Source organism: Thunnus thynnus, chromosome 23 (genome assembly GCF_963924715.1).
Source record: "Thunnus thynnus chromosome 23, fThuThy2.1, whole genome shotgun sequence".
Classification (NCBI taxonomy): Eukaryota; Metazoa; Chordata; class Actinopteri; order Scombriformes; family Scombridae; genus Thunnus; species Thunnus thynnus.
Window position 1 is genome coordinate 6,119,413 of NC_089539.1, and position 19,992 is coordinate 6,139,404.

At 38.4% G+C, this 19,992-nt stretch overlaps 1 protein-coding gene across 1 annotated transcript; it reads right to left on the reverse strand.

Moving 5' to 3' along the window:
• Positions 1–389: 389 nt before the first annotated feature.
• LOC137176250 (NXPE family member 3-like) lies at positions 390–18,926 on the reverse strand. Its single transcript, XM_067582433.1, has 8 exons — positions 18,721–18,926; positions 18,291–18,423; positions 17,889–17,936; positions 5,165–5,557; positions 3,535–3,830; positions 1,907–1,977; positions 1,478–1,684; positions 390–1,383 (listed from the first exon to the last, which is right to left on the reverse strand). The coding sequence occupies exons 1-8, from the start codon at positions 18,924–18,926 to the stop codon at positions 830–832; spliced, it is 1,908 nt and encodes a 635-aa protein (XP_067438534.1). The 3' UTR covers positions 390–829.
• Between the last annotated feature and the right edge of the window lie 1,066 nt (positions 18,927–19,992).

Below are 19,992 nucleotides of genomic sequence, written 5' to 3' on the forward strand. Positions count from 1 at the left end.
AAGGTGACCCATCTGTACATAAGATTTTAGATTTTTTAAATTCTGTATTTAATTCTGTGCTGGGCAGAAATGTACTGCTGCAGTCTGGGACATGGGCTGCTCCATTATTTATTAGAGAAGTACAACAGATTCCTTGTACAATCCACGAATGGAATTCAGTAAGGCAAAAATGCTGCAAAATTGTGACAAATCAGTAGTTTGCCCTGTCTTGACAGAGGAGACCTCAGTCATGTCTCCAACATTCCTACCATTCCTACCACCTGTCTCTTCATACAATATCCTAATTAAGAGTCTCTCTTAGAACCATGTATTTGTCCCGAAGCGTCATAGTATGGATGTCACCGTTTGGTGCATGCAGTCATTCGAAGAATACTCAACAACCCAAACAATTACTGTCAAAATAGTTTAATAATCCACATACTCAGAAATGCAGAACAATAATTCTAGAGCATGTGTTCCAACCAGAACGTTTTGGCAGCGCACCACTCAGTTGTAGCATGGATGTATGCTAGAACCCGAAAAACAGATAAATTCCCCATAACAATGTAACAGAGACAATTGTACAGCAGTATTATGTAACTACAAGAAATCTGTAAATAGTTATAACCTGATGTTCTACTCCGCCTGGGTCAATATGTGGATTGAGTCTCAGTTTCTGTGTCCCGACGTTCACTTCTGTGGGTCCCCCTCCCCTATAAATGATGTCTCCCGCCCTTACCTCTCCCTTTTTTTATTGTACACCATGGGAGAGGTAAGCGACATTGTGGTCTTCCTGTTAAATTATGGTTGTGAGTTTATTTGTTAGCTTAAACTTGTGTAGTCTTCCAGTCTAGCCGGCCTTTTGGGGGCATATGTAGGATAAGAGGACGTCGATCATATTCTTAATAATGGGAGGTTGTGGATGGAGGCTGTGTGGCAGGTGGTGGGCCAAGACCATCTCCCAGGCGTCCAGCACACGAACATTCAGTCCTTTGAACATGGCCCTGAGCACCTTGTCACGCTGCAGCGAGTACCAGTCGCTGTTGGTCAACGTCTCATAAAGAGACAATGCTTTGAGATTTGCAGTACGGATGACGACCAGCGTACCTGGAGCCCTGTCCAGCAGGCGCACCACCGCCCTGCGGATGCTTCGCAGCCGCTGGATGTAGAGCTCGATGGGGAAAGTGCTGAAGTGAGACCAGATGCCAAGAACAACAACGGTGTTGATACCTCCAACTAAATCATCTAGTTCATTGGCAATGTAGCGCAGCTCTTTGGTTGGGACATTGACAAAACGGATAGGGGGACCGTGGCAGCGGTACGTCACCAGAATGTTGTTTGCATAGTCTAAGGCCATAAAGGGCCCAACTTGCTTCAGGTTGTGCAGGTTAAACTCCTTGAGATCTAAAAGTATTAAAGAGGAAACACAGTTGGGACACATTAATAATGTTCACACTGCAGCTTGAACTGTTGTCAGAGATTTCTGTTTATTAACTACCTGGTAGTGCTGCATTGAGGTGTTCAAACCACTGCCTGATGGTAGAGTCTCCATACAGGTGGACCACCTTGCCTTTCAGACATTGACTGATAGCAGGGGATGTGTTGAACTGGCGAACTAGGGTGCCACCTAAGGCTTGCCACGTATCGTGGTAGTAATAGCCAGAGGGTCCAGACTTCACACTGCTGCTCTTTACCTCTGGTTGACCTGAGAAGAAGTTAAGGCATTATAGCTGGCATTATTCTATATTTTTCCTATTGTCAGAACATCCCACTAAAAGATTAAAACCAACATTAGGCTTGTAAAGGTAATGGTAGGTTGTTTGTAAATGTTTCTCCTCGCCTTTTTTTACTTGTAATTGTCTGAAGCACATTAAAGTTTGAATTATTGTTACAGGCAGAGGTTGAAGTAGTGAAAATTCTGCTTTACCTTTCATTTTTGGCAACACGTTGACATTTGCCAATCCTGAAGCCTTAATGGAGACTTTCATGTTGACACCACTGAAGAAAAAAACATGCATAATTAAATACTCATATGTAGCAGACAGCTGTTTTCAGCAAAAAGCATTGATAAACCAATTGCACACTATTTGCCTAGCACCGATTGAATATATATTTATATATATATAGAAACTCTAAATGATTGCTTATGTTGCTCTGTGTAAATACACAATTGTTTGCTGACAAGTACACCATGTCAAGAAGGTTTAGAAATAAAATGTAATAACCAAACTATTTTTCATGCAGAGACTAATGTATATTCCTAAAATGGTCCAGTACATGCAGAGATGCTGCATTCGTGTCACAAAAGAAGAAAAGTTGACATCTGCTACAGCTTTGAAATGTGTATCTTTATGTTTTTTAAAAGACCACATCCTAAATACATGGTTAAAATGTGAATTAGAATATAACTGAATAACAACAAAATAACAACATTAAACTGGAATATTTGCATTTTCTGAAAAAAATACATGTGAGAGCTGGAGGCTGTTAGCTGCTGCAGCTGCAAGCTGCTGCTCCAGCAGCAATTTTAAAAAATCTTGTAGCGCCACCTACAGGTGAAATTGTATCAAATGCAACAGACTTGCTCAGCACACCCATCTGTACAACTTTGCTAAATTTGATTACCATGGAATATTACATTTAAGAGATATGGCAGTAAATAAGTAGTATGGTGTTGTTTCACTTAAGGCCACAAAGTAGGGGTATTGGTGCCATGCTTCAATATGTCATGGACATTCTCATGAAGAACTTGTGTACCAGGTTTAATTTTATTAAAGACAACAGAATTGCAGAAATATCATATTATAATATATATACCCCATGTTGGTAGAACTGTATCAAATGTTACACATTTGTGTATTATGGCTGTATGTACAACATTCCCTAATTTGGTTGCAATCCAATTTAGCATTGAAGAGTTATGGCCCGCTAAGGGCATCAGAGTCATGCCTTCGAAAGTTTGATCACCAATTCCAGACAAACTGTAAGTGATATCCTAAAACAAGCTCATAAGTTTTGTTCAGGGTCATCTAAATATGGTATGTACCAAGTTTGGTAAACATTACATGAAATATGTGCCAAATGAAGCAAAAGATGTGTCTACCAAAAAATCAAAAATAATCAAAAATAGCGGAAGATTTTTCCAGGTGCAAATGAGCGTGGCCTATGTCATTCGAATCAGCTTTATCCAAGTAACATGCTGTACAAATATTGTTTTGCCACGCCACACGGTTTATGAGTTATTAGCCAAAACATAAAACACGTACAGCATACATCTCCTTACCAAGATGTACATTTTGACATTGAAACAAAGTTTGTATGGCAAACAGTACAGAAGTAGATAGACGCCAAAAACAAAAGCGAAATAATAATAAAGAAAGCAAAGATAACATTGTGAGAGCTGCAGCTCTCACACCATGAACATAAACTAAAGTGAATCAGGCTTATTATTTGATTTGTATCATATGCACTCTTGAGATTTCCACCAAGGAGATACATAGTATTTATTTATTATAAGTCAAACAAAATGCCAGTCCTGTCTCTTTGCTCCTTTACCTTTTAAAGAGTTTTTCCTCCTTGGCCTTGAGTTTTTGATTGAATCCTCCCTTGGAGTGGTTGATCCTGGCGTCACAGCTCAGCTTCTTTGGCTTGTAGCAGAACCATGGATCACCTGTGTGGAGGTCAGTGTAGTTGCACAGTGGTTGCTGGGTTGGACGCAGGAAGACATTACAGGTGGTAGTTTCAGACACTGAGCCTGAGCGGAAGACGCTGTGGAAATAAACCCTATCCGGCTGCTCTCTGGTCAACCTTTGCAGCACCGTGACAGCCTCACTGGGGTGAACCAGTGTCACCTGATAGGACAGAGAACCACAGTTCAAATTTCATACCCATTACTTGAAACCATGTCATAGCAGTAAAGATAATTAAAGTGAACACTACTTAAAGTTGCACATTTCATTTCAGGTGTTAACCAGATTGATCTCCAGATACTCATGTCTGGAGAACTAACCATTCATTTACCCCTCCCCTGAGCAGTGATTGTCCAAATCATAGTTCAGCAACCATAACTAGGCACAGAGGACCTGTCAATCTTTGAATTTCTCCACATGGTGAAGTGGTGTGCATGGGGTTGTAGTGAGAGCTATACTCGACATTTAAAGAGTTTGCAAGGTGCTCTCTTTTTTAGAGTAAAAGCTTAAGAAATGAATTAGTGTGTTTGTCTGCTCTAATGTAATTTGCAAATGTTAGCATGTCCGGCTAATGAGCTTACTACCTACAGTAGTAACCCAGCATTACCTAAAGGACAAGGAGCATGTCATACTACATTACTTTTGGGGGTTGCAGGTTACATTAAAAAAAGTCCACTGAACATGATGCCAGCTGCAGCAAAGCCTCCCACTGATATTTGTAATTTTGTTATCTTTGTTTGAAAATTTTTCCAATTTTTACTGCTTTGTAATACAACTCACCATACAGTTTGTAATATTTGTCAAAAAGTCTAGAATAAACACTAATTCATATCAGTTGGTCCAGAGTATGGCACATCAAGCTGGCATATAGAAATCCTAATCATCAAGTGATCCACTACAATTTTTTGCTCAAATTTTCCAAAACTCCAGGCACACAGGTATGATGTGGAAGTCCACAGAGGTTGATAGCTTTTCTCCTGCTCTGCTTTTGTGAAATGATGACAAAGGTTTAGATCCATCTGTTTCTCATTGCTGTATTATGTTAGTTGGTTTATACGCTGCCAATAGTTGCCACTTGATGGAAGAAACCTTTTTCTCAATATGTCAATGGCATTTATTACTCTTGGACATACATACATAAGTTTATATTTTCCACTAACATATTAAATGATGCTAAACAGGATAATATTTCTCAGATCAAATCTTTGATTGCTGAATTGGTTTAGCACTTCTCAATCCTGTGCTAGCAATCGAATCTAGACTATAGTAGAGTGGTTATCTTGATTTTGATAAGAATGATTGACAGCATACAGAAGAAGGATTTTGAGTAGTAAATCTGCCCCGGGTATTATTGCAAACTGCATATGTTTCATACAAGAACAAAAAGTTGACAGGCCTAGCAACAGTAGCTGAGTAACAGTCACAATCATATTTAACATCATATTTTTTAGCATCACCTCAACATGTGCGTTTCCCTCCCAGAGTAAAGAAAATACAGCAGAGTAGGAGCCATCGAGATGATCCAGCACTTGCCCAACCACACCTGCACCAAGTGCTCGGTTGTGCAGACGGGCAAGTAAGACATCTCCCCCAGACTTCTTAGGACGACCCTGGAAATCATACATTTTGATCATAACTTCCAGCTGATCCCCTACATGCCACTGTCGTCCACTCTCCTCCAGGAGAATAGTGAAGGTACTGTGGGCAGGATCGCTGGTCTGCTCCAGGGAAAGAGGATCTGGCAGGGATGGAGTTTCAGGCCAAGCAATGGAGTCTAATAGTAGGCGTTCCTCCAGAGCATCTTCAGGGGATTGTGGCTGGAAGTTGTAGAAGTGGTGTTGCAGGTGAGGTCTCGTGACAGGAAAGGTGGTGATCACCTTATGCTGAAACTGGGAAGGGGGTCAAGAGAGTGATGTGACAAAGTTGTATATCAAAAAAATTATAATGTAAGACAAATGAACTAAATGAAACAAAAAGACTGTTTTTCCTGCCCCACATCAGAAAATCACTGAATATTTGTAGGGGTTGATGAAAGAAGCTGATCAAACACTCAGTGATAACAGCAACATGAAAAAGAGAAAGGAAGGAAAACTACAGTCAGAATATCCTTACAGTCCATTTCAGTAACAACTGTAGCAATAAATAAATGTTACTTTTCATATTTCTTGTTACAGACAGTTATACACGTTGACAAATTTAAGGTGTGCTATTTATCAGAGAGCAATTTTTCTCCTTTAAAAAAAACCTTCTTAATGAATTTTCAAATGAGGACAATGTTACTGTAAATATTTAACGCAACTTCAGTGTTCATACTGGTTATTCTGGTGGAAAACTAATGTAGTTTTGATTTTCCTCCTCATATAAATCTCAGAAGTGAAGGTACAAATATAATGTTAAATTGGTCTAAAATGTCTGTAACAATACTCTTTCTATGCATTGGGTTTTCATTGTGGAAGTACTGTATTTGTTTCCACTAAAGAATGTTGCAAAAAAACAAACATTTCTGCACTGAACTCATGAAAAGACCAAACCCAACAATGAATTGATCCTACTAACAAGTATTGTCCATGTAGCCTTGGCCTGATATATGTGGATTATTCCTCTGTTTCATAGAGCTCAGTTGTTGCCCAAAAACGATTAAAAACACATCAGTGAGCCACACTGTTGCACTGGGTGACATGTTCTTTTATTACCATTAACATGGGCATTGTAGTTCATTTTGAATTAACATCTTCATGTGCACGTCATACACTGTTCTGCTGCCATAAATACTCAGCAGTGCAGCAAATGCATATCTATCTATGGTTGAGAATAGTCCCCAACAAACTAAAGCAGTTTTGCAATGGGCCTGGGTTGTTATGATTTAGCCGTGCCATGATGACACGCGTTTCCACTACACCCTCACAGCAGGGGCAAGCCGCACCACTTTGGTCCTGCATACTATCAGGGCAGCAACTCCCACCAACAGAGCCATGCCATCAGTACCTGATTGTCTCAAAAATATGTCTTTATGCAAGCGACAATAGAGAAGGGCATTTAAGAGTAACAGCATCAGCTTTAGCTCAGTGTGACTACCCTGCATAAGGGAAAAAAAGCTGTACATATTTTTGACCTGTTTTTAAAGATTTACATGTACGTCTTCAGTAGAAACTACTGTGCTTGGGGCTCAGAGCCATAGACAGGGTAGGGAATATATTGAGAAATGGACTTACACATTGTTGGTTTTGGTCTTTTGAAAGGATTTATTGACAATAAGAAAAAAATATAGATGGGAATAATAAAATGAAAATATATAAAAGTATAATTATTTGAAGTTTCTGCTGTCAGCCAAATGCATGATTGTTAGCAAAAGAACCATTTTCCTCGAATTGCATTTGTTTAGAAATATGAATGAAGGACATTACTGTTATCCAAAGCCATATTGCATATGAAAACAATGTCCTTAAATCTGACTATTTCAAACAGGGTCCACTCTTCAAGCAGTCCCACTCAAGACCAAATTCTCACCTCCAGAGCATCCATGTTAAAAAGAAAATAGATGAGGACAAACACAGCCAGGAAAAGGGAGATGGCAGCAAACTTCAAACAGCAAAAGCTGTCCACTGTTTTTCTACAAGCTCTGGCCTTCATGATTGACGATCAGTCTTAATCTGTGGCTATAAAAAAAAGAAACAGTGTTAATTGACACCTTGTTTAGCTGTATTTTTGTTAGTGATTACTTGCAAAAACATAACCTGAATAGTGAAATGATCTCTATGCAAATAGTGTGGTATGTTTGCCTTTCAATCTTTTTTACTAAACTTAATCCAGTCACCCAGGACATTCCTGATTGATTAACCATCGACGGAGGCCATAACCAAAGTCAGCAGCATCAATCCCCTTGCAGTTTAACATGAGGATTCATCCCCAGGTGGCCCAGTCATTTACCCGTTGAAACATAATGTAAATACTTCTGCAATCTTTTGCAATCTTACACGATATCTGTGGGTTAGCTGCCATAAATGGCTATTTATCAAAAACAGGAACTAATACTTCTAGTAAGGGTGGAAGAGGAGAGGACAGACAGTTGCACCACAGCCAGGGAATCCAACCACCCATTGGTTGAGTGCTGGGAGTATCCTACCTGTGAAAAGGGATAAAAAAAAAACAAAGTAAAACCAATAATTCAAATAAAAGCACAATGCTATCAAACCATACCACTATCAACAGTGACAGGACTCCCAGTACACAGACCACACCTGTCAATAACTGCTGTGAATCATAACAAAACAATACTAAAATAACCACAAGAGCACTATTACAAATTAGGTGCAACATAAAGATGAATTTGCGATATTTTAAATTAATATGTTATGTATCAGGTAACTTTTTTACAGCTTCTCATCCTTCAATAAAAGTTAAAGCAACCCCATTTAATTATCATTTAATTATAAGTACAATATCTCACTGTTTTTGAATTCCTACCACTACCCTTACATCACCACTGCATGGGTCCTAGGGTCCCCTTGCTACAATAACAAATGGTGTGTGAGTGTGAGGTGGAAAATCTATGAGAGGCCACCTCGGCCAAAATTAAAAACTTCACTTGCACATACATACAGTATATACAGGTTCTAACCACTTACACATACATGCATACTCTCATGCATATACATACATACTGTGTATATATATATATATATATATACACACACACAACTGGATGTGTATATATATATGTATATATATATATATATACACATCCAGTTGGACCAGACACCAAATGGACTTTACCTTACCAGCTCCCTGGCACAAAGTCAATCAATCAATCAATCAATTTTTATTTATATAGTGCCAAATCACAACAAAAGTCATCTCAGCGCACTTTTCACATAGAGCAGCTCTAGACCGTACTCTTTAATTTACAGAGACCCAACAATTCCCCCATGAGCAAGCACTTGGCGACAGTGGTAAGGAAAAACTCCCCTTTAACGGGTAGAAACCTCAAGCAGAACCCAGCTCTTGTTGGGAGGCCATCTGCTTTGGGTTGAGAAAGAAAGAAAGGACAAAAAAACTCCGGGGAAGAAGCCAAGTTAGTAACATGCAATGATGGTACATGAATGCATACAGATGTTGAGGAGGAGGAGGCAACCTGACCGGCTCTAATTATGAGCTTTATCAAAAAGGAAAGTTTTAAGCCAACTCTTAAACACAGAGAGGGTGTCTGTCCCCAGGACCAAATCTGGAAGATGGTTCCATAAGAGAGGAGCCTGATAGCTGAAGGCTCTGCTTCCCATTCTACTTTTAAAGACTGTAGGACACCAGTAAGTCTGCATTCTGGGAGTGCAGTGTTCTAGTGGGGTAATACGGTATTATGAGCTCTTCAAGATATGATGGTGCCTGACCATTAAGGGCTTTGTAAATTAAGAGAAGGATTTTAAATTCTATTCTAGATTTTACAGGAAGCCAATGTAGCGAAGCTAAAATGGGAGAAATGTGATCTCTTTTTCTAGTTTTTGTTAGTACACATGCAGCTGCATTCTGGACCAGCTGGAGAGTCTTTAGGGACTTGTTAGAGCAGCCTGATAATAAGGAATTGCAATAATCCAGCCTAGAAGTAACAAATGCATGGACTAGTCTCTGCATCTTTTTGGGACAGGATGTGCCTGATTTTTGCAATATTAGGTAAGTGAAAAAAGGCAGTCCTTGAAATTTGATTTATGTGGGAGTTAAAGGACATATCCTGATCAAGGATAACTCCCAGATGCCTTACGGTGGTGCTGGACGCCAGGGTAATGCCATCCAGAGTAGCTATATCATTAGATAATGTGTTTCTAAGGTGTTTAGGGCCAAGCACAATAATTTTAGTTTTATCTGGGTTTAGTAGTAGAAAGTTGCAGGTCACCTGGGTCTTTATGTCCTTAAGGCATGCTTGGAGTTTGTTTAACTGATTGGTTTCATCAGGGTTCATTGATAAATATAATTGGGTATCAACAATGAAAATTTATGGAGTGTTACCTAATAATACTACCTAAAGGAAGCATATACAAGGCAAATAGTATTGGTCCAAGCACAGAACCTTGTGGAACTCTGTGTCTAACTTTTGCCTTGATGGAGGATTCATCATTAATGTGTACAAACTGAAATTGGTCTGATAAATAGGACTTAAACCAGCTTAATGTAGTTCCTTTAATGCCAATTAAATGTTCCAGTCTCTGTAATAGGATGTGATGGTAAGTTGTGTCGAATGCGGCACTAAGATCTAACAAGACAAGTATTGAGAGAAATCCTTTGTCTGATGCAGTTAGGAGATCATTTGTGACTTTCACCAGTGCTGTCTCTGTGCTATGATGCGCTCTAAATCCTGACCGAAAATCCTCAAATAAACTATTGTTATGTAGAAAGTCACATAACTGATTAGAGACTGCTTTCTCAAGGATCTTAGAGAGAAAGGGAAGATTAGATATAGGTCTATAGTTGGCTAAAATGCCTGAATCAAGAGAAGGCTTCTTAAGAAGAGGTTTAATTACAGCTACTTTAAAAGAGTGTGGCACATAGCCTGTTACTAATGACAGATTGATCATATCTAGTAAAGAAGCCCTAAATAAGGGTAAGACTTCCTTAAGCAATCTAGTTGGGATGGGGTCTAAGAGACAGGTTGATGGTTTAGCTGAACAAATCATTGAATTTAGCTAAGGAAAGAAAAAAACAGTCCAAATATATGTCAGGTTTTACAGCTGTTTCTAAGGTTCCTGTGTTTGGGGATAAATCGTTGCCTGTTGAGGGTTTTATGTCGTTAACTTTCTATTGTTGTTGAGAGGAGCTCACCTCAGGGCAGTGGTATCCTTAACAGTCCTTCAAGGCTGCTACAACAAGCCAACTGTTGTATTGGCTAACAGAAGCAGCTATCTAGTGCTTGATAAAAGAAGTGAAATGTAACCTCTAAATCTGATAAAAGGAAATTTGGTTGTTGAAAGGGCCTAAATGACATGTAATGTTTTACTGATGTGTTTAAAAATATAGTTTGCAATTTGCACATGTAAATTTATTTTCTAATATGCTACTCTATCAATTTATCTATATCTCACTGGTCTTCTTCTCTGCAGTTCATCACATCCATGCACGTTACAGTGGTAGAGAATTGAAGAAAGAGCCAAGATGGCACTGGAGTGAGTGGTTGTATGGACCTCAGCTGAGGAACGACTCTTCGGGTTTTCCTCACTAATATTTTGTTTAAGTTTATTTAGGTTGCAAATACCCGTACTTAAATGTCAAATTAATTACCAAAGTTGCCAACTACTAGCTACCGACTGTATTTTTTGGAAAAACCTCCTTCTCTTGTAACACGTCTTAGCATCAACTTTTTGAAGCTAGCATTAGCTTAAAAAATGGAAGACCAAAAACAAACCTTCATCATGGAAGAACCGATGATAGAAATGGAAATGGACAATTCAAGAGAAAGGAGAAACAAGTATGACTCATTCCTATTTCTGCAAATCAAACGAAGGTGGTGAATGTGACTCTTGCCCCAACACACCAGCAAAGAACGGATCAGCTAAGACAAAGAAGGCAAAGATGAATCCTGAGTTATCTCTAGGTGAAGAACAAGATAACATTATTCGTGTCCTGACAACCAAAACTAACTAAATCAACGAAAGCGTAGATGACCTTAAACGCATGGTTAACAAAAATAGTATTGAGTATTGAGGGCCTTAAAAAAATCCATCGATCACTGCTTTCTTGAGGTATCTGATCTAAAACAAAAAAATTCCACACTGAAAAACAAGTGGCCTCAAGAGGAAAGTTCTTGAGACCGAACAAAAAGTTAATGAAACTGACAGATTCAGCAGAAGATGAAACCTGAGACTGTATGGCATCACAAAGAAAACAGACAAGAACATTCATTCAAAAGTGAAAGACATTTGCAGAACTGCACTTCCTGAGGCAGAGAAAAATTATGTTGTTGCTGCCATTGATGTTGTTCACCAACTTGGACATCCCAAGGAGCAGACCAGAGGCCAAAAGGTAACACTGCGCCCGGTAGTGACTGCCTGTCTGGTAGTGATAGCTTCATTTATTTTAAAAATAACTCAATAGATAAAAATGTTAGCTTTTTAATCCAACTGTTTATACTTTTTGGCAAATTCCACATACATAAAATGAAATATACCAACAGAAAACCAAACTTTACTTTATTTCTAATTGATATTAGCCTCTATAACAACTCTATAGTCAAGATGACAAATAGAAAAGCAGCAAAGACCCAAACAATATTTGAAACATAAAATTATCAACTGTATCACTTTATTAACCTGTGCCCCTTTATTTATTTATTTTCCTATGTATTATTTTGCTTTTAGTGAATGTAAAAAGCTTCTTGCACAATCCCTTTTCCGAATGTTTTTTTAATGTCATAATTGAATTCCCTGGGATTCTGTGTCCTCTTTTTATTCTTTAAATTTGTTCATGTTAGTGTTGTTTGAGTTTGACTGTTATCAATAAAGTTGGAAGGGAAAAAGAAGGGAGAATTGAAGATGAAATCTGGAAACTATCATTGGACCATTGTGACATCAATATTGCATTCTGGTTGTTGATTGGTTAGGGAGGACATCCTCCCTTGGAGCATTTAACGTGTCTTGGCCAATCATAGAGTAGCAAGTACATTAAATTGATGTAAGAAATCCCGCTCTGAGGAGAACAGCGGGAACCCATCCTCCTCTGCCCCCCACTATACCCACTGCTCCCCACCACCACTTCACACAGACTGCCCTTTCTCCTCTTGCCCTGCAGGTGTCGCTGTTGAAGCATTTTAATCAGAATTTCAATAATGCATTTTTCCAAAGAAGAGAGAAAAAATATTTTATAAATGATACTGAGACTTGGTAATGGTTTGTTTCAATCAAATATTCTTTTTTATATTTTGATCTCCCTCCTGCCTCTCAAAAAACAGAAGAGGAGCAACCTCCTCTGCCTCTATGGACCAGCCTCCTCTTGAATATACAGTACAAACATATTTATGCACACACATACATAAATACACAGTATACATATAGTATGTATAGTACTATATATATGTGTGCGTTGTGTGTGTGTGTATATATATATATAGAGAGAAAGATAGATATAGATAGGTGTGTGTGCGTGAAAGTGGTAAGTACTGCTTTATATGTCTAATCTAAACATTGAATCAACAGTTGCAGTTACATTCAAATCATAGACTTAACCTGTTATTTCACTGCAGATACACACCCAGGTTGTGTCTGTCACTCAAATGTTTTTTGTTATACAGGTTTATTAACCAGGAAATAATTACTCAGTAGGTGTGGTGTGGGGGAACATCTTTGGCCTGAGGTGGCAGCCCATATGTGGAGTATTATACAGACAAAAATATTTTGTTAATTTATTTTCAGCTTTTGTATCACTAATAATAACAAATAAATAATAAATAAATAAATAATAAATTACTACTAAATGACTGCAGTTGTAGGCTAAATTTACACTTAATTTATCTTAACAACAGATAAGATCTGTGAATCAGGATGTGTCAGCTGTATCAAAATTACCAGAATTTTTAGTTGTCTGTGAACATGTTTGTAAAAAAATATTTAGACTTTATTATATAATTGATTCATAAGCTCGGTTGGGTACTCAGCCCCTTGGGAGGCTGTAAATATGTTTGTCTTTTGGATGCATAGTGGATGCTGAATATTTGCCAGGTGTTATAAATGATACTGAGACTTGGTAATGGTTTGTTTCAATCAAATATTCTTTTTTATATTTTGATCTCCCTCCTGCCTCTCAAAAAATAGAAGAGGAGCAACCTCGTCTGCCTCTATGGACCAGCCTTCTCTGGAATATACAGTACAAACATATTTATGCACACACATACATAAATACACAGTATGCATATAGTATGTATAGTACTATATATATGTGTGCGTTGTGTGTGTGTGTATATATATATAGAGAGAGAAAGATAGATATAGATAGGTGTGTGTGCGTGCAAGTGGTAAGTACTGGTATATATGTCTAATCTAAACATTGAATCAACAGTTGCAGTTACATTCAAATCATAGACTTAACCTGTTATTTCACTGCAGATACACACCCAGGTTGTGTCTGTCACTCAAATGTTTTTTGTTATACAGGTTTATTAACCAGTAAATAATTACTCAGTAGGTGTGGTGTGGGGGAACATCTTTGGCCTGAGGTGGCAGCCCATATGTGGAGTATTATACAGACAAAAATATTTTGTTAATTTATTTTCAGCTTTTGTATCACTAATAAATAACAAATAAATAATAAATAAATAAATAATAAATTACTACTAAATGACTGCAGTTGTAGGCTAAATTTACACTTAATTTATCTTAACAACAGATAAGATCTGTGAATCAGGATGTGTCAGCTGTATCAAAATTACCAGAATTTTTAGTTGTCTGTGAACATGTTTGTAAAAAAATATTTAGACTTTACTATATAATTGATTCATAAGCTCGGTTGGGTCCTCAGCCCCTTGGGAGGCTGTAAATATGTTTGTCTTTTGGACGCATAGTGGATGCTGAATATTTGCCAGGTGTAAACAAATATATTTAACAGTCAAATTCAAAGTCTGAGTTTCAGGTTCCAGGTTTTTTACTTTTATCTGAAAGAGTACAGCCATGATGAGAGAGAGATCTGATAATATATTTGATCTAATGTACTGTATGCTTGAATGTATCATTTAGGATAGAGTTAATTTAAGGAAGTGTTCTGCAGACATACAGCAAAGAGAGGATATCATTTCTTTCACATGCAAATATTTTGACGCACATTTCAGGGTTGACATTGAAAAATCCAAATAGAGTGTGAATGTAAGTACAGAAATGTGCCAGGAACAAACACAAAGAAGTGAGAGTTCCGTTCATTTCAGCTTTACTTTGCACTTTATTAAAGTTAGGACACATATAAAAGTTATCACATACTTTAGTTTCCCATTGAGGGAGGGCTTAGTAAAGTAAAGGAAACATACAGTATATGAATATTCAAATACCATCTGGTTCACAAACAAACAAAAGAAAATGTGAGGTTATGTGTTATATTGGCAAGACATTGTGTTTACATAATTCTACAAAAATATGCTTCGCCAAAAACAATTTGTGGGAAATGTAATCACTTATAACATAAGGAGGCAGGGTTTCTGCTGCAAGTTAAAGTAATTAAACTTGTTAAAACTCTGAAAATGGTTAGCAGCCACATTTAGTTTTCATGATGTGTATGAATTGAAATTTCAAATGTCAACAAATTTAATCTAAGCATACAAACATTTAATAAGCAACATTTAAACATATCATGTGTCTTACCTCAGCAGAGCTTCATTTTGAAGGAACACAGTAAATTCAGATTAATCCTGGGGTGTATCTTGCTGGTTTGCAGGGAAGTCTGTTTTCTTTGCTTGACATCAGGTAATGATTCTTGTTGAAGCCTTTTCTACTTAACCACTCCCACATGGCACTGTCCCAACATGGAGCTTTTCTTTTTGTCGGTTTTGACAGTTTGACAGTTACCTCTTTTTGAAAGTTGTCTCCCGCAGGAATGAGTAGTAGTAGAGTCTGGGGGCACGCAGGTGGGGAGCAGGAATTGCAGGACAGGAAGTGTGTTCGGCGAGTATGCATGCGAGTACTGGAATAAAGGGGAGACAATATGCGGGATACATTATCAAGGTATAACTACAGTAGACAACCTACATGGAGACAAACCTTGGACACAATGTCCATACTGTATAAACTTAATAGGCAACAATAAACAGGAAAATAAGTCCAAAGCTTTGTTTTTAGCCTGGCCAGAAATGCCTTTATCTATGTCATAACAGATATCGTAAAATGGCAAGGACTGCTGAAAAGACGAAAGTCTAAGCTTAGGCTCATGAAGAATTTTTCCAAAATTGCGAATCACCACAACCACGAGAGGTCCAGTCATAAATGTGCACAAAAAATATTAGGCTGATGGGTCCAGTGGTAGGTGAGATTAGCTGGGGACAGACACACAAAGGACACACAACCAAATGCATGATCCCCTCCAGACTTACGCCTGGCAGAGATAATAACAAAAACCTGACCCCATGGTGGCACTCTGAACAGCCAATTTTACACTTTGAACATAAATGAGATAAAAACTAAACTCCTTTTTTCTTCGGATTTCTTGGATGAATACACCTCTCATTGCAGGCCACAGCCATTTTTGAACACCCTCCAGTTTAACTTAAAGGGGTCATATTAAGAAAAACTCATTTTCTCAGTGCTTGTGCATATGTATTTGGGTCCCTGATGTTCCTTTTAACAGAAGATGTGAAATAAGACCACCCAGTCAGTTTGGTGTGGGCTGGCTTGCTCTGTACTCATGTGATTCAACAGGCCATTCAGATTTCTTGCCCTTCTTATGTAACATGGGGCGAAGCTAGGATAAAATAAGCTAAGCTAAGGGCGAAAAATTCACCCATATGGCAGGGCTGGACTGGGAGACAGAGCCACTGCTTGTCAACACATGCTCAAGTGAGCTCTGCAGGAGAGAGCCAGCCAAAGAGCAGAGCCAAAGAGTCCTGCGTCACTGCTGCTGCAGCTGCTTCCTTGTCTTCTTGAGGAATAAAAACCTGATTCTGCTTTGATCCAGAGCAGTTTGCCAGCGGGAGGACTTTGTTTTTTAAACTTTTGGGATTAAGTGGATTTATCTTCAAACTGGCTTCTCAGCCTAGCCGCAGCTAACACCAGAGTCACACACCACTTCAGCTGTTGTCATCAATAATAAACATCTTAGATGCTGGTGAGTTTATATGATTTTAATGTTACTCAGTCTGTAGACATCAATGTGTATAAACAATAACAATGCTGTTGTATTTATGCCTTTAGATGACGTTATTTTGAGTGTCGACGGAGCAGCTACAATGTTAGCGTATCTCTGATCAATCTGAACTCCATTCAGAAAACAAGCATTTTAACAGTTGTTTGCTTGTTGTCATGTGGACAGACCTGACAAAGGTTGAATTTGAGCTTTTTACAAATCGACATCATGATGTAGTTATTTCAGGATCCTTTTGATCCGTTTATTGCAATTAAATCACACCAAATCTAAGTTCATTTACATTAAAACTGGCCGTTCTGAGCAGGGTTGTTTAGACAGGATGAGAAGATACAGACACATTTTATTAAGACCTTTTATTAAGGCCTTGGAAAAGGGGCATAATATTGCCTCTTTAAGTCCAAAAAATGTAAAAGTTTTTTGCAGCCTTCAAATTTGTTTCAATCTTCACCACATTTTACACTTAAAACGTTTTGACCGCCTACACAAGAATCACTTCCTTTGCTTTACTTTGAGATACTTTAACCACATTTTGTGCCCATGTTCATATGCTAGCTCTGAGGTTTGTGACTTACTACTAGAGGTCTTCACAGGTCCACCCGGTTCTGAGGAACCAAGACCCATAGTTGCCAACTTTGAGACCTCAAAAATAGGGATAATTTTGAAACCAAAGGGGGGGGGGTTGTTAAAAGTCTAAGGTTCAGAGACTTTGTTTCCTGCATTCTGGTGACTTTTAAAGAAAGAAAATAACAAAATGATAAGTACACTGCAACAGCATTTTTATGTTAAATACTTTTAATTTTAAGAATTTCAGGACTGAATACAGAATAATTTGCCCCTCTGGCATGAACTCGTGTGAATCTCTGGCATTAACTAATATTCACTCAACCCAGTGGGGCCCCACGTTGATGTGCTTGGAGGAGGTGCCCTTTTTTTTATTTCTGTAACTTCTGTATCCAATTATAATAAAATAAACAACTAATGACATAAATTTAAAAAAATAGTTTCATTACTGCACCTGAGCTTGGGGAAAACTGGTGCTGTGACTCTGGGTCCAACACGGTCAGGTTTTGGAGGATGATGTTGTCCAGGAGAAATGTTGTCATCATCTTTATGGTCACAGCTACAAAGAAGCCTCTCATTATCCTACGACATATGATCAGGTGGACAATTACAGCCACTGTATGATGGGATTTCAGTTATTTCTTTATGAGGTAAACTGATTTGGATTACACAATAACGCTTACTTACACATCATTGGGACTGAAGAGGAAAGGTCATCCATTTTGTCCTCCAAGAAAGGTCTTCATCTGGCAACTGTAGGCTGGTCTCCTTGAATTTGATGTCCTTAAGTGGTACATCAGCCTTAAGGTGGGCAGGGAGAAATCTTCCCAGGCATCTTCCTACCAGGCTGGTCATCTCCTTGTGCAGCCTGTGTACCATCACCCCTTCAGCCTAGAAACACATGAAGGATTTATCAGTTATAAAATATGATGTAATTAGCAAGGGTGGTTCTTGAGGAGTTGGTAATGATAAAGAGTAATGTAAAATTGAACATATGGAAACCCCAAATACACAATTGTATGAAAGCAATACACTAACAAAAGCAGGGGTCCTAGACATGAGACATATTTTAATAAAAAAATGTATTAATTTAGGAGAGAATGTGGGAATAGAATGGACATTAAAATATAATTCTCAAGCCAAAGAACCATCTGAGTATCACACAGGAATTATCCTTTAAGCTATCCACAACACAAGTATTCACTCGTGATAAGATGCAATAAGTTTATCTCATCATCAGCTCACCTGAAACGCAACATTGAAATCGGCCAGTAGTTTCAGAGTGCAGGAGAGGAAGGGGACAAAGAACTTTGTGTCCTTGCTGGCTAAATGGCCTGCTAGCATTTTCACCTTGCCAGGCTTCTCCACGTTCTTGTGACTGTCAAAATATGCCTACAGTGCATTCCAGTGGTTGAGCACATGCTTTATGGAGGCCAGCAGGATGAGCCACCTTGTTGCACAATACCTGAGAAACTTCAGAGTCTCTGAATTATCTCAACAAACTCCATGTAGAGCTCAAATCGCTTGGCACTAAAGTTGAGGTAAATTAAAGAAAAAATGAGGAAATAAATGGTTAAATGGACAAAAATGACATCCAATATCTGTCAAATGTGCCACACAGACTATAATGCACTCTTATGTGTAAGTGTAATGTGCAAAATATCAATATGCTTACCTGATGTCAAAGTGAGCATATGTGCTACTTAAGACCTCTTCAGTTTGCTGGTGGAGAGCTTTGATGCCACATCCTGTTGCCAGCAGGACCAGATGACAAATACGATCTATGTTGATTTGGCATGGCTGAATCTCTTTGATCTCACTGGCCACAGAGTTATGACTCCCTTTCATTAGACTGGTGCTATCAGTGTTAAAGGCCACCATGTTGTTCCAGTCAATGTTTCTCTCACTAGAAATCAAAGTACAACATTACTGGTCAGTGGTCAGCCTCCTAGAGTATTGTAATTTATATAGACAGTATACATTTACCTTAGCACTGTGGTCAGGGACCTAAACATAGCTCTGCTGTTCCATTGTTGCACACTGGCATATGCAGGAATTTGGTGACAAACTCTTGAGTTTCCTCATCAAAAAATCTGGCCAATATCACAAACTCCTTCTTTGTGCTTCAGTTGGTACTCTCATCACACATGACACCAAAGGGTTGATGTTGGCAAAGGTTTGTTACCTCCTTGTCCAATTCTGGGGCAATGGCACCTGTCAAAATATATAATGACCCGACCTGGGACCGCAGTTGGACCGGGGTCAAATTCTGCTCAGTCTAATCGAGTTGGGTTGGGTTCCCTTTTACTGCCACGAGTCTCGGGTCTGTATATCAATATGTTCAATACCTGAGTGGAACCAAACTGACCCAAGTGCAGGTGTTATCAGTTCTGATCATATAGAAGCCTATGTCACAATCACTGCAGGGGAAAACAGTGTGTTTTGAGCGAGAGGGGAATGTAAATGGTGAAGTGAATCGATACGAGGAACAAGTTGTACAAGTTTTATTTACTTTTATTTTTATTCATTAATTGGTTGAGAGCAGACTGTCCAAAAGGGATGTCCTCTGCCCATAGAATGAACGTCATTGGGCATTATACATTTTCAACCTATATTTGACCACTCCGTTACTTAACATTTAATCATGAGATTTTGTTCTTGTTTTCATTTCTTTATTTTAATTTTATCAGTGCAGTCAATGGTCTGCGTCAGTCTAGTGGGCAGACAGGAAGATCTGCTGCTGGGAAATATTTTCCTCACTGTTAATTTTAATGATATCCTCAACATTGTCAACAAATATTTACATATTGAATGAACATAACCTTGAGAGTAAGTTTAAGAGTTTTACCGGCAATTTAGAAACAGTATAGTTACACTCCATTAGAAAATTTAAGCCACCTAAATATTTAAATATATTATGTGGTATAAAATGCCATAATAATTGCAG

Coding starts and splice junctions, on each gene's coding strand:
- LOC137176250 (XM_067582433.1), bottom strand. CDS start 18,926: ATGGTGGCCTTTAACACTGATAGCACCAGTCTAATGAAAGGGAGTCAT. Junction 5,558..17,888: donor ACAAGGAGATGACCAGCCTG/GTAGGAAGATGC, acceptor CCCCCTTCCCAG/TTTCAGCATAAGGTGATCAC. Junction 1,978..3,534: donor GAGGAAAAACTCTTTAAAAG/GTAAAGGAGCAA, acceptor TTTTTTCTTCAG/TGGTGTCAACATGAAAGTCT.